Raw genomic sequence first — 15624 nt, forward strand, 5'->3', positions numbered from 1 at the left:
GTGTGTTTACTTTCCCACTAATTGCAATGCACAGTAATTGGTAATGGATCTCTCCATCATTAATGTCAATTAATGAGGTTCTCTTTTACTTTGTATCCCATGGGCTAAATCAAGTCAGTTATACACTTATGAATTAAAATGTTCTTTAGATGACACACAGATGCTCATGTCACAAATCCACCTTCATCAAGATCTTAGAGAGACAAGGTGGGTGAGGTAATATCATTTATTGGACCAGCTTCTGTTTGGGGGAGAGACAGGTTTTCAAGCATATGCCAAGATTTTCCAAATGGCAGCAGTCTAGGACCTCATGCAAAAATCCAGTTCCAACTTTGTGTCTAACTCGCATGTCAGATTACCACAATCTCTCTCTCTCTCTCTCACACACACACACACACACACACACACACACACACACACACACACACACACACACACACACATGGATATTGTGCATTTCAACAGTCATTTTCAACTGTAACCACCTTATTTGTGTCTGGAAGTGAGGACATCAATTAGGCATGCATTTATAGCTAACCCTCGGCATTTCCCCTTTTGAAAACCTGTTCCAGGATGTGTAATATTAATCTTTCACTATAAAGCTTTTCTTTCCCGCATTGCCTGGGGGAGGGAGAAGGCACAAAGCACGAAGTAAAGAAGATTGCTTTTTTGTAATCAGATGCATATATTAGTTTCTCCAAATTCTGCTTTACTTCTGGAACTCCTCAAAGAGATATTTCTTCTATGGGTGCAGTTCATGGGCAGAAATAAATATTCAGAAAAGTGTTGCTCGATAAAGCCAGTACGTGAAATGCAATACAGTGTCCTACTCTTTTTCCCTTCGTAGGGTGAGCCAGGACCTGCTGGTATCTCCGGTCCTTCTGGTTCACGTGGTCCCTCTGGCCCCTCGGGTGCTTCTGGTCTGAACGGTCCCCCTGGTGAAGCTGGCCGTGATGTAAGCTACATTTTATATCATTTTAGGGAAGAGGGGTGGTAGTTCAAAATAATGGGAAACATATGTGCAAAAACAGGACATTGCTGGAGAAAGTTCTGCTAGCAAAATTACATCCTACACAGTTTTAGGAGCAGATTAAAGCAGGATCCTTGGAAATCCAGGCCCCACATCAGCGGGGTCCTAGATGGAGCAGTGAGTCCAAATCATAGTGGGAAGGCAGTCAGCTTCCCTCACCTCCTATGCTGCAAGCTCTTCCGGGCAGGGATCATGTCAGAATAGGGCCTCGAACATGATTGAGGCTCCTGGGCACTATGGCAATATGAGCCAAATCAAGGACTCAGGAGTGGGAGGAAGATAAGAGTCTTCCTCTTATAGATAGAGATAGCTATCAGATAGAGAAGCTGAGAAAGATAATCTATCCTGGGGTAGATGACTGGGCTAGAAGGAAGAATTTATCTGGGAGGCTAGTTATCCTATAATTTTTAAAGTACTCAAAACCAAACATCATTTAGACATAATTCACCCCTGCAGCATTTGTATCTCTTGTAGTGAGTTAGTGAAATGTAAAAATAACATTGAATGAGGAATGCAATACACATAATCCTAAAAACAAAGTCTTACCTTTGAATTCAAAGCCAATGTTAAGGGACAGAAATTAAGCTCATACCTCGAGCCTTCAGAATGTAAGCTGTTAATGATTGCACAACACCTTGCATGTTTTAAGCACTACCAGAGAAACAGTGAGAGTTAACTGCATAATATCTCCCTGTGTGCTTGAATTGACGGGAAAGAGCCCAGAAAAGGTAAGGGTTTCAAAATCACATATGCCGTCTAAAAACGTTAAGGAGCAGACTATGGCTTTTAAGCCTCACTTCTATGCAGTGGATAACATGAAGCCATCTGTCCAGGAGGAGCACCAGAGAGGCACAATCAGTGCTGAAGCTGCTTCTTGTGGACTAGAGAGAGTGTGGGGGGAGCCATCTGCTCCCACTGATGTACTGGCCTTGCTCTGCAAGCTGGAAGGGAGGGCTATTGTTCCACCTCCTCTCTGCCCTCTTCCCCTTCCCTGGGGGGGAAACAAATCCTTGAGAGAGGAAACCCTTTGCCCAACCATGCTGTGAGGAAGGCATCTTGCCCGGCCATACAGCAGCCATGCATAATCTAATCCTCTGGGGCGTAAAAAAAAAGTAGTAAATAAGTTATTCTGCTTCCTATAATTGTAGAATAATCCCCTCGATTGGTACATATTGCTTAAACTTAATTGATAAGTTTAAGCGATGCCTCAGGTTATTAGATGCTCACAGGATCACAGTGTGATCAGAGAACATTCACTTTATTTCATGAATTTCTTAAAACATAAATAACTCTGTGATGTTCACATCAAAAGTTAAACGTCCATAACATCAGGGAAGCAGCTGAAATCAACCAAAAGGTCACAGAGGAAGAAATGTATGCTTGCTAACACGAGTTGGCACTAACGAAGTACCACAAATAGAGTAATTGGGCCATGATTCTACTGTTTGAAGTCTGTGTAATGATTTCACCACTCCCTTGCCAGCCCCCACCACTGGCACTTTTTTCAAGTAAGCAGAGTGCCCTTTGCTAGGGTGCCTGTTAAGTGAAGGCTACTGCTGTATTGATATGAAGATCAATTGAAAGGCTGGAGGTGAAAAACAATTTTCTTCTTCTACTGAATCTGGCCCCTGCCTTCTAAAATATTTGAATTCCATCCGATCATTTATACGACTTTAACAGATTTGAAATGTCTGAGGATGGCTTTTATACGGCACGTAAAATTGTACAACCTGTCAGTATCCATCCAGAAAGTAGGTAGCAAATATAATATGTGAAGTTTGGCTTTGGTTGGTTGATTGGTTGTTTTTGTTTGTCAAGATTTGTGCTCTTTTTTTTTTTATGTCTGAGTTTCATATTCACAAGGAACTGCAGTGGGATGCACAGCTCTCGTTGATGATAGGGTGACTGGTTTCTTATGCTGTTTTAACAGGGCAATCCCGGTAATGATGGTCCTCCAGGCCGTGATGGCGCTCCTGGTTTCAAGGTAAGCTTTCTCCTTTGTTTCATACTTGTGGCAGATATGTGTCGATCCTTATAAGAAGCCAGTATTGATACACTGTCTGCTTCCTCTCACCTTCCCTTGTCTTTAGGGTGAGCGTGGTTATCCTGGCAGCAATGGTCCCGCTGGCGCCGCTGGTGCTCCTGGTCCTCATGGTTCAGTTGGTCCTTCTGGAAAGGCTGGAAATCGTGGTGAACCTGTAAGATAAGACTTTAATTTCTCATATTACTTAAAACACTTGCTAGTCCATAAAACAGATCTTAACCATGGAACGCTTACTGCTCACTTGTCCTGGCAACAAGTAGATACACGGGGCACTGAGCTTTTCCATTAATATGATGTTATAGCTTACATGTATTTTTTGTGCGTTTCAGGGTCCCGTTGGTGCTACTGGTCCTGTTGGTCTTGCCGGTGCAAGAGGTCTTGCTGTATGTAATTTTTTTTTAATCTCTCAGCAAAAAAGTTTAAGTAGGAAATGAAAATGTATGCTTCATTGCTCATTAAGGACCCAATCTTTAGTGATAGAGTCCTGAGAGGAGCATTATGGATTTGAAAATATTTATATACCTAGAATTGTTCAAATCTAGATCTGTATCTCCCTCCCCTGGGACTGATCCACACTCCCTTGAGCAGATTCCACATGTGTTAATAGAATCTATGTTCAAGTTTCACGACAAGAATATGACATACTGTAGACTACTCATAATTCATTTTCATGTTGGCAATGTCTAGAAAACGTTTCAAAACATTCCGTTTTATGTTTGTTTGTTTTCTTTTGTTGTGTTTTTCTTCTCCAGGGCCCACAAGGCCCACGTGGTGAAAAAGGTGTACCAGGTGATAAAGGACCTAGAGGCATGCCTGGTTTTAAGGGACACAATGGATTGCAGGGTCTGCCCGGTCTTGCTGTGAGTAAACATTTGTAATAATTTAGAATGGGGAGCACAATGAAAATAAATAAAATTACCACAATGTATAAAGATTCATATGTGCAACTCTGTAGGCTGACACCACCCCACAAATCTTTCAAAGGCTGTGAAATATGCCTAGATAGTTTAGTGTTTGTTGCCGTCCACATAAAATACCAATTTTTAAAAGGCCTCTAAAACTTTTCCTATGAATGTCATACAGCACACTTGAAACATAGAGACACAATTTTAGAGATTGGTTTTGAAATGTGACCAACATTATATTTAAAACCATATTCATTTATTATAATACAATATTTACCCGTTTCTGTTATAATGTTGTAATACTTTAGCACAAAAAAATGCAAGATCCTCGTATAGATTGTATTCTCTTTAAAAATGTGACATTCCTTTTAAGAATTTTGACCTTTAAATAAAAAACTATTTTATTTATATAGAGGAATGTTACTGTCTTAAAATATCTTCCTTAGATTCCAGTTGATTGTATGGTGCCTTTCCCTCCCCATGCCCCCAAGAATAGCTACTTTAACTCTTCCTGTACTTCACTAAGGAGGCAGGATCAACACCAGCTTCCCATTCTCAGAGCTCCAAGCCTTGGGGCATGGCTGACCAGTATCATATTAATATAACTGTGTATCAGTGTTTTTAATCCTGGTGTGATTTTTTTTTTCCAATAGGGCCACCACGGAGATCAAGGTGCTCCTGGTTCCACTGGCCCTGCTGGTCCAAGGGTATGGAAATTTAAGTGAATACTCTCTATTCATTTGGAATATGGAAAGGGCAAGTAACCCTCTCCAATGCCTCTGACGTTTTAAAAATATATTCCTAATTCTCTTGTATTGTTTACATTCATTAAGAAGTTGTTGTTCTGTTGTAGGGTCCTGCTGGTCCTACTGGTCCTCATGGTAAAGATGGTCGCAGTGGACATCCTGGTCCTATTGGACCTGCTGGAGTGCGTGGTTCTCAGGGTAGCCAAGGTCCTAGTGTAAGTTTGATTTTTTTTTTGGTGATAAATTAAGGGCACAAGCTGAAACCATCACTTAATAGCCTCAGTGGTTGGCGGGGGCAGGGGAGTAGGAGTTAAGAAGAGAAAATGGAAGAGATTTCTATGTTACTTTTTTCTCAAACAGGAGCAGACTTTTTATTTCACATTCTAACATGTTTCCCTACAAAATTAAGATTTGTTATAGGATAGCATTAAAGACAGCTACAGTACAACTACTTATGGGGGCCTACAGATGAAAGCACAGAACTAGGATTCTGGAGAGCTGAGTCCTAGTCTTGGTTCTGCCATTGACATGTTTTGTGACGTTGGGCAAGTCACTTAATCTTTTTGTGCCTTGGTTTCCCCAGCTGTAAAATAGGGATAACTATATTGGTCTTAATTTGGAAAGCCCTTTGAAACCCTCAGATTAAGAGCACTGTATACATGAAAAGTGATGATATGATTATTATTATTATTCCTATTCCATAGACTGACTATATGTCTGATCCTGGCCCTCACATTTCTGGTGTGCCATTCAAACATTTAAAGTAAATAGTCACGTAAATTAAATATGGGCCTAAGATGAGAAGACTGAACCAGCTGTTCATTTAAGTTCTCACTCTTTATACGAGAATACGAACCTTAGATCTAATTGCAGAGTCCTTATCCAAGTTGATGACCGCTTACTGCTTGTGAGTACATACACAAAGATGATGCAGTGGCCCTAAATCTTGCATCTGTTACCTTTTTACCCAGCAATACCCATCACAAAGCAGCTCCCTACCAGCTATTTGAGACTAGAGCTGAGGATCCTGTGCCTTAGAGTAGGGCTATTCATGCAAGTAAGTATTGGGTGTAGTGTGCATATCAGTGCAGTGCCCAGACTTATATAATGAGATACTCTTTGTCTTCTGACATTGAACCTCTTTAGGGTCCACCCGGTCCACCTGGTCACCCTGGCCCCCCTGGCCCCAATGGTGGTGGATATGAAATTGGCTATGAATCTGAATACTACCGAGCTGATCAACCATCTCTCAGACCTAAGGACTATGAAGTTGATGCCACTCTGAAATCATTGAACAACCAAATTGAGACCCTCCTGACCCCAGAAGGCTCCAGGAAGAACCCAGCCCGCACCTGTCGTGACTTAAGACTCAGCCACCCAGAATGGACCAGTGGTACGTTAATGCTAGATGGATGCCTCTTCTGGTTCGCTGGTTGTGTTCAGCTTAGTAGCATTCTTTCAGTGTGGTTTCCTGATAGACTATGGCCTGATGTCAGCAGTTTTATTCTTTATGGGTGAAATGTACCCCTGTGCTGAGAACCAGCACAAGGCATATACACTTTAAGTCTTCTTAAGCCCAATTAGTGGTATTAAAGTGGTGTATAGTACTTGGGCTGGCCATTGGCCAGAGGGTAAATTTAACTCTTAATACTCTGGACAGGCAGTGGATATTATTAAACTAATAAATCATCAATGAAACAATAACTCCTACCTGTACTGACAGCACAATTACACAAGCTCACCCTGAAGAGTTTCCCTTCATTTTCACTGTGGTGCAATCCTCACCACAAAATCAATATGATAATGATGTATGCTCAGCATTCGAAAGTAATGCAGTGTCACACATTAGCAATATTCAAATACAGATTTCTTGCGATTTGCAGGTTGCCACTGTAATATTGTACACAACTTTAGTATCTATGTTATCCCTCTGGGTATTTATGCCGTGTCTATTACCATAGTAGCTGAGTGCCTGCATGAGGCTGAATGCATTATTAGTGACCAGGTTGTTTGGGGTTTTTTTATGACAGGTTTCTACTGGATTGATCCCAACCAGGGGTGCATCATGGATGCCATCAGAGTGTACTGTGACTTCTCCACTGGTGAGACTTGCATCAATGCTAATCCAGAAACCATCCCCGCTAAGAACTGGTATGTCAACAAGAACCCCAGGGACAAGAAGCATGTGTGGTTGGGCGAAACTATCAATGGTGGTACACAGGTGAGTGGCCAAACAGTGCAAACTCGAGTGAATTTGTTTCCTACCGTGCTGTCTAAAGAGTTGGCTGCACAGTAACCCTTTGCAAAAGCACATACTAATGAAAACACTCTCCTAGTGGAGGGACAGGAGGGAATGCACTAGCCTTTCATCTTTGGAGATCAGAATTCAAAGTTTGGTTTTGGTAACAATTGCAAAATGGGTTTATTGGAATCATCTTAGTTTCCCTTTGAGAACATTATAGACTCACAACACAGTTTATCACAACTTAACATGTTTACTAGTCAGTGCTCAATGGAAGCCTGGAATTGGTATATCAGGCATGTTCCAAGTCAGTATGGGGATATAGGCGCTGAATAGGAATATGTATCAAAAATCCATGCGGGACTTTTCTTACATTTTTGCAAACTTTATAATTTGCAGTCAATTTATCTTTAACATGTTGCTCTGACTTATATTGGACATGCTTGGGAAGACCTTTACAATATAAACACATCAGTGGATTCTTCCTAAAGTTATGACATCGTAACTCTTCGCACTGCCATAATTAAAAGAAGAGAGATGCCCACCAGCGTGTGGATGTTTACATTTGTAATTTCCAGTAATATAATGAAAAAAACAGATACACAACCCCCAACTGTAAATAATTCCGTTTGTTCAGTTACATAGATCTAATTAGGTTATTTTTTAACTGAATAGTTTTGGTCTTGTGGTGAAATCTCAAAGTGCTCAAGATCACAAACCCCTGAATTCCATGGTTTTCACATTCCTGTAGCATCCCTGTTCACTTCAGACACACACACACACACATCATGTGAGCATATTATATCCCATTACAGTTCAACAAATATTTCATTTAGAGTTCTTCCCTCCTGTTTTTAGTTTGAATACAACGAGGAAGGTGTGACCTCCAAGGACATGGCCACCCAACTTGCCTTCATGCGTCTGCTGGCCAACCATGCCTCCCAGAACATCACCTACCACTGCAAGAACAGCATTGCATACATGGATGAGGAAACTGGCAACCTTAAGAAGGCTGTTATACTGCAGGGATCCAATGATGTTGAACTACGAGCTGAAGGCAACAGCAGGTTCACTTTCAGTGTTCTTAAGGATGGCTGCTCTGTAAGTACTACTGGAAGCATGGTTTCCTGTTTACTGTAGTGGTAGAGTTGGATATTGATATAGAGCTAGATTACCAATCTCCTCTGCAGGACATTAGTCATTAAAGTTCATATTGTGTCAAAGATAGTTAGTCTCTACTGTTGAATCCTACCACCCTCTCAATAGGTGTGCACAGGCCAAAACACCAAAATATCCCACTTTCACTGTACAGGGGAGCCGCAAGGTGGAGAGCACATTATAGGCATTTCACCCCTCTACATACCAAAGAGAAAGCTGCATGCAGCTGTCTAACCCAGAGCACAGAGGGAATGATGTGCAAATGGGAGAAGTGGCAAAAGTCCACACATGTAGCATATCCAGTAGTCCAAAATCCTACACTTGCTACTCCTCCATATCCTGCCTAGCTACTAGAAAGCATCTCCATACTATCTGCTTCAGGCAGAAGCTGAGAATCCTGTTCTTCAACCCTTCATTCAGTTCTTGGAGCTTAATGACCAATGACTGTGGCAGTGTCCTCTCTCTGAGGATTTGATCTCTAGTGCATATATTACTATATTAAAGACAGAACACAGAATCTGCTGCTGTGGGTGATCAGATAGCGGATACATTAAGTTAAAAGATTAAAATAAATGTTTCTTTTTATGAAAGATCTGTAGTTCGGCATCTAACTGATGACCTGTGCTAATAAAATTGGTTGTAACAGATTTCAGAAGATATTAAATTCACTGGAAGAAATGTTGGTACCATAAACAGCACAATAATTCTTCTAACTATCACTATTATTATCTTACAGAGAAAGACCAATGAATGGGGCAAAACAATCATTGAATACAGAACGAATAAGCCATCTCGCTTGCCCATCCTTGACATTGCACCTTTGGACATTGGTGGCGCTGACCAAGAATTCGGTTTGGACATTGGCCCAGTCTGTTTCAAATGAATGAACTCAAACTAACTTAAAACCAAAAAAAAAAAAATCTCTCTTTGCCATTTCTTTTTTTATACTGAAAGCTGACTCCTTCCATTTCTTCTGTTCATCTACTTGCTTAAACTCTGGGCAAAAGAGAAGGAGAAGGATTGATTGGAGCGTTGTGCAATGCAATTTAATACAGCCCCAAAAGGACTCAGAAGTCTTTCAAGATTTTAACACCTTGTTTTGGGAAATGTCAGCCTTTGTAAAAAAACAAAATAAAAAATCATGAAAGTTTGCACCACTTGTGGCCTTTGAATATCTTCCACAGAGGAAGTTTAAAACCACAACTTCCAAAGGTTTAAACTACCTCATACACTTAAAGCCAAGTGTGATCCACATTCAGAGTAGGTACTTCTCCATATGATCTGAGGTGCTTTTAGTCCCATTCGTAATACAAAGGTGCTAATTTCAGTATGATAGAGGATCTTTCCAATACTTGAACTTTGATGGTGCTAGCAGCATTTGAAATACCACTTTTCTGTATTAAGTTGTATTGTTTCTTTGAAATCTGTCTCAAAATTTTAGTCAGAATGTCCCATCTCACCCCCAGATTAAGCATGTGGATCATTTCTCTCCCCCCGCCCCATCTTCATCCTCTCCTCCAAATTCAGGTGCTCATGCTTTTAAATCTCATATTCATCCTCTACGATGGGTAAAAAGAAAGCATCATTTCTCAAAAAAAAATTGTACCTATTTTGTATATGTGAGATGTTTAAATAAATTGTGAAAAAATTGAAATAAAGCATGTCCAGTGTTCCAAAAGAAAACATTGAATGAGTAAAGTTCCTTGCTTAAGTGCATCAATAGATATTTGTACCCAGTATATGCATTGTTAATTACCTGGCTTCTTAAAGCAAAAAAATAAAAATTAAAAAAAAAAGCAAGATACAGCACTTCTGCTAAAATATCTGGCTACATCCAGGCCCATATTTGGTTGTTCTGAATTATTTGTTTGCTAAATACACTAAAACATTCATTGAAAGCCTGCTTGAGTACAGTTAATAGTGTAGCAATAACACAATGTAATGCATTAAGCGCCAATTAATGCTGACCTTTTTTCTATAAACTATAAATGTGATATAACCCAGGGTCTGTCCTTCTTTGCTAATTCTTTGATTAAATTAGTTAGACAAGAGTGGGAATATGCAATCAGATCCAACATTAGATCTAGGAAAAAAAATATTTTCTTTACTCCAGATAGCAAAATACGTAATTGTTTGATCATGCATACCCCGCCCAACTATGAAATGAAATGGCATTTTAAATTATCTTATTTTATCTCTGCACGCACGCATGCACACACACACACAGTCTTTTCTGCTCTTTCTGGCATTTAGTCTAAGCAGTGAGGAAGTTGTTTTTCTCTTTCTGAACTAAGCATGCAATACATTTGCATAGTTTCATTTGTCTGTCTTTGCCTGTTTGTTGCAATGAGATATTTATTTGCTGTATTTCAAGACCATATGGAAATAGCTTATTGATATGTTTGTCTACTCAGCTCTTCAGTTCAACATCTCTGTTTTGTAAAGTCTACAGACAATTTGGCAGCACTAGGCATCCTGGTGTGACACTTGATAATAAGCAATAATGGATTGTTGCCTTTCTTAAAATATTAAAGAGATTCATGGCCAAATGCCACCTGGGGTGGAGTGGGTGCAAAAAGTACAGAGGGAGCACAGGGATCTGCATCCCACCCACTCTCTGTATCCGACAGCAGCAGCAAGATAGGATTCTTGCTTAGCACTGATGAAGGAAAAAGACAGAGGACCCAGTTTCCCTGGTTCCAAATGGCCATTGTTTCCTGGCTGGTGACAATCTGTTGAATCTGCTATTGGTAGGAGCTTTGACTTTCTTGAATACATATGCAGAAGTCAAACCAGGGAACTATTTAAAAATTGTTCTCTATATTATTAGAGGATGTTTTGCTAAGGAGGATGTTTTGGTAAGCACTAACAGTACCTTCAGCACCATACAAGACACAGGAGATGCTACAGTCCTTACTAGGATGACCAAACAGCAAATGTGAAAAATCGGGACGGGGGGGGGAGGGGGGGGGTAATAGGAGCCTATATAAGAAAAAGACCCAAACAGCTGGACTGTCCCTATAAAATCAGGACATCAGGTCACCCTAGTCCCTACCCCAAGGAATTTACTGTCTTTGTCTTTACATAGCTGGACTGAAATTCTGACTGGATTAGGATTTCTGGGTGTCTGAGATTAGGACAGCATTTCAGAGACAGACAGCAGCATAGAACACATAAGGACAACCAGAGGAGACAAAGCAAGTGGTGAGATGGGCTTTGCTAACAGACATTGTGTGAAGGTAGATTTGCAGAAAGTTTACAGAACAAAGCTCTCTGTAACCAGAGTGGAAGTACCATTGGAGAGGTGACACGCCTCTCTGAACAATGTGGAATCCAAAGAGAGAGATCAAACTAGAAAGGGGTGATGAGGGGGAAGGGCGGAGGGGTGTAACCCCACAGTCTGATACCAAAAAAAGGAACCCCTTTCCAGCCTTGTTTCTGGACAGCTGAATAAGATTAAAGGCCCAATTTCAAAATGCGTTCTTTATTTGTCCACATGGACCTTTTACATGTCAACAAATGGAGCCCAAGTTCAGGCTGCTGAAATTATGGCCCTTTGAGTCTAAGGATCTGAGTAAACTGACTGAAGGGTCACTGCCAGTTTAAACTCTACTCAGTTTTAAAAATAGGTGAGAAGTAGTTTCACGTACTAATCCTGCCCCACAACCCACCAACCATTGTCTTATTTTAGTTCTACAATCATATTTTCCTATTTTAAAAAATATTTCCCCACTGATGTATGAAATACAGTGTTTAAAACTGCAAATATTTTGGTGCTCACCTGGATCAGAGAGAGGCCAATTAGCTTCTAGAAAGATAGAAGTGAAATTATCTCAATAGGGTATAAAATTTTTCCCATGTTTGAGTGCCCTTAGGTGCACCTAAGTACCTCCAGCATATCTGCAGACCTTAGGATGGCTTAGGTGTCTGGTAGAATTAGGCACTGGCCCTATTCATCTAATTAGTGTTTTGGGGAAGAGACAAACGCTAGCTCAGCAATCATTTATGTGCTTAAAATAAAGTGATTTAAGGCTTGGATTTTGAAAGTGGCATAAGAGAGTTGGGCACCCAATTCATAAATTATATTCTAGGCATATAATTGTTGAGCTGGTTCAGGATGGGATTAGTTTCTTGCTATTCCCCAGATATTAAGGAGCTGGATCGCATTAGTGCCTAACCCCACCAGGCTTCCTTGCAGACTCCCTAAAGTGGTGTTTCTAAAACCTAATCTAGTTATTTCTTAGCTACTCAGACAGTTATGTGCCTGTAGTGTGAGTGAGAGCTCCTCACCCACATCCATGTTCCTATAGTCTTTTAAACTAAAACCTTGAATGCACCCATAATGCAACCCTTTAGCATCTTTGCACTTCTCCCTATCACAGACTTTTGCAGACATGAAATGTGACATTGGCAGGGGATTCTGCCTCAGACAAAAAAAATTAGAAAACTAAGAGAAGAAGGAAATGGTGACCCCTATATATTTTAGACTCCACACTGGGGCCATGAGTGAGGGAGTAGTCCTATAGTGGGGGGTTGGACAGGGTTGAGGCAAGAATCAGGATGAGGGTGGGCTGAAGAGGGTTGGTAGGGAATCTGGGTTATACTGGGTTGAGGAAGTGTTGTGACTAGGCGTAGGCTGGACAGAGGGAGGGTAAAGGAAAGTCTCAGGCCCTGGGCGGATTGGGGAAGGTTTGCATGAGTTGGTGCCATGAGGTTGGTAAGAGATGATTAGAGATCATGGGAGGGAATCTTAGGTGATGTGCAATCCAGGGTAAAGGAGAGGCAGGACAATGGGGTCATAAGAAGGCAGTGCTTAGCCCTGTTTAAGTTAAGGAGCTGAAGATACTACCAGAGGCTGAGAGAGCTAATGGTTAGAATGACTGGATACTCCTCTTCTCCGCCCATGGAGCTCAGTGCACCGTAGGATAAAGCTGGAAAGGGAAGATATGTTTAGTTTTCTTCATCTGGCTTTTCTGGCTTGTGGTAACCCAGTACTTTTATGTTGATTAGGTGGAGACCTCAACTTCCTCCCCTCCTCCTCAAAAGAGAATTTAAATCCCTTCTTCATTCCAGGCTTGGCGAACCCAAACATTTCATGCAGCTGACAGAAGAAGAGAAAAGAAGGCCCTTTTCTCCTTTACTTCTGGTTGAAATAGCTCACATAACTTGTAGACACTTAAGAGTAGGAGGGAAACTACAAAAGACAGCTGCTTCCCACTCAGCTGCCTTCTGGCTTCTCGCCTATTCCAAGTAACCTATCACATTGCACCCTCTGCTGCTTGTATGCTAGAACACATAACATTTTCATTTAACCAATCCTGTGATGCACCAATGGTAACCTCTAAAAAAATAAAAACTTATTTTGAGATCATGTGCATTACACATGGAAATAGCATTAGGGAAAATATTTACAAAACAGACTCTATGAGGTATAGCCACACTATTCACAATTGACAGCCACACATGGGCATTATACAGGTCATCCCAAATGAGTGCTGATAAAACCTTTCTCCACCATCAGGTATTCACCACATACATTGCAGAAGAAAGTAACTTTCCTCTGAGTTACACTTTTTAAGATAAGTGAAATTAAATAGGCAGCAGATTTAAAACAAACATAAGAAACCTCAAGAGAGATGGCTCTAGAATGGCTGTTAAAAAGGGTCACTGAAAATCAGCAGCAGCAAGCCACCCTACAGCAATAACAGCAGCAGCAGCTGAAGGGAATTAGTCAAGCACCAACAGGAATAGCAACAGAACCTGATATAGCAGATGCTGGCTGCGCTCCACCTTCAAGGAGCAACCAGGGTGGCGGCAAACACTAACCCCACCCCACCAGCACGATGCCCATCTCAGTGAAACTGGCCAAGAAGGGCCCAGACGATGACCCTGAGGTGTTCCTCACTACTTTTGAGTAGGCGGCATCTGCCGCGGGATGAGCCCAGGAAAACTGGGCTGTGCAAGTGGCACTCCATTTGTTGGGACCAGCTCAAATGGCCTACAGGGAACTTGACTTGGCTATGTGAAGGTAAAAGAGTAAATCCTCAATTATTTAGACATCACTGAGGAGACGCACTGGTGGCAGTTCCAGGAGGTGTGCCCTTCAGGTGCATGTCCATGGATGGTAGCCCAGAAGTTGAAAGATCACTGCTGGCTGTGGTTGAAGCCAGAGTCCCAGATGGATGTACAGGTGGCAGAGCTTGAACTTACAAAACAAGTCACCCAGCTTCTACTGGTGGGAGGACAGGCCTGGTGTTAAGGCATCAGCCTGAGACCCTGAAGAATGCCATGAGTCTTATGGAGCCCTACCTAGCCTCCTACAACACCTCGAGATGCCTGGCATGGGGGGCAGTCACTGAGAGACAGGGAGACAGGCCAAGAGCAGTGTCATGGGATACAAGGCCCGACTTGGTCCCACAAGGACCCTTAAGGCAGAGAAGAAGCCAGGTCCCCTCTCCAGGGCAGTGAGGAAGGACAGCAGCTTGGCAGAACCCTCTGCTGCTTTTAAAGGTTCTGCAATCCCACATGGTAGAACCTATGGTGAAGCTTCAGAGAAGTCAGACCAACAGGGCAACAGCTTGCCATGCCACACCCTGACATCTGTACCATCCAGCAGGAAATGCTTCTCCTGTGGACAGGAGGGCCACTTCTGTAGGGACTGTCCCTATAAGGAATATGACTTTGCAGTCTTGGGCCCATAAGAAAAGCCCTGCCAAGCTAATAGTCCCAGTGTGGGTGAAGGGAAAGAAAATAATAGACCCTGATCCACCGGCAGCTTGTAGATCTGAGGAAGGACACAGAGGGAATGATATTCCTCCAGTGTGTCCCTGGAGATATAAAACCCACAAATTTACCCCTGGGGACAGATGCAAGTATGGCTGAGGGTGGGGGAGCATTCAGCAAGTATGTGGGTGGATTTAGCAGCTGGGTTGGCCTACCTGGTTATACTGGGCAGGGACTGGGAATGACTCAGTGAGGTTCTGACAGGGCAAGTGAAACCTCAACCTTGGGACCTAAGTCCCTCCTCCATGGAATGGGTTGGGGTGAGCAAAGTCGATGATCCTGGTGAGGGACCATCTAGCCATAAGGCTCAACCCACATCCCTAGAGACCTTACCAAACTCTCAACTCAAAGTAGAGCCCTTTAATGCCCATGCAGATATCCTCGCTCGAGACACCAATTTTGTGAGGGAACAACTGGAAGAGCCCACACTCTCCCACAAATATGAACAATTAGCTGTAGTAGACAGGGAAATTGTAAACCCCCAAAGAGAGAAACAATAGCCCCACTTTGAATTACAGGGAGAACGACTTTATCACATAGAATGAGTAAGACAGACTGGGGAAACTGGGGCCCAGCTGCTAGTTCCCAAAATGTATATGCAGGAGATACTCCACTTGGCCCATGAGATCCCCTGTGCAGGGCATCTAGAGAGGGAGAAAACCTTTGATCTTCTTGCAGCCCACTTTTACTGGCCTGGGGTGTTCCAAGATGTCACA

General features: G+C 42.0%; 1 protein-coding gene across 1 annotated transcript in view; it reads left to right on the plus strand.

The window, feature by feature from the left end:
* COL1A2 (collagen type I alpha 2 chain) overlaps positions 1-9808 on the plus strand; it is a 50112-nt gene extending 40304 nt beyond the window's left edge. The window contains exons 42-52 of the mRNA XM_039526219.1: positions 848-955; positions 2961-3014; positions 3121-3228; positions 3404-3457; positions 3827-3934; positions 4633-4686; positions 4833-4940; positions 5872-6118; positions 6756-6946; positions 7826-8068; positions 8862-9808. Coding sequence (XP_039382153.1) covers positions 848-955; positions 2961-3014; positions 3121-3228; positions 3404-3457; positions 3827-3934; positions 4633-4686; positions 4833-4940; positions 5872-6118; positions 6756-6946; positions 7826-8068; positions 8862-9008 — 1422 coding nt within the window. The 3' untranslated portion in view covers positions 9009-9808. The remainder of the gene's footprint in view (positions 1-847; positions 956-2960; positions 3015-3120; positions 3229-3403; positions 3458-3826; positions 3935-4632; positions 4687-4832; positions 4941-5871; positions 6119-6755; positions 6947-7825; positions 8069-8861) is intronic.
* The last annotated feature ends 5816 nt before the right edge of the window (positions 9809-15624 follow it).

This window comes from Mauremys reevesii, linkage group 2, assembly GCF_016161935.1.
Source record: "Mauremys reevesii isolate NIE-2019 linkage group 2, ASM1616193v1, whole genome shotgun sequence".
In the NCBI taxonomy this organism is placed as follows: domain Eukaryota; kingdom Metazoa; phylum Chordata; order Testudines; family Geoemydidae; genus Mauremys; species Mauremys reevesii.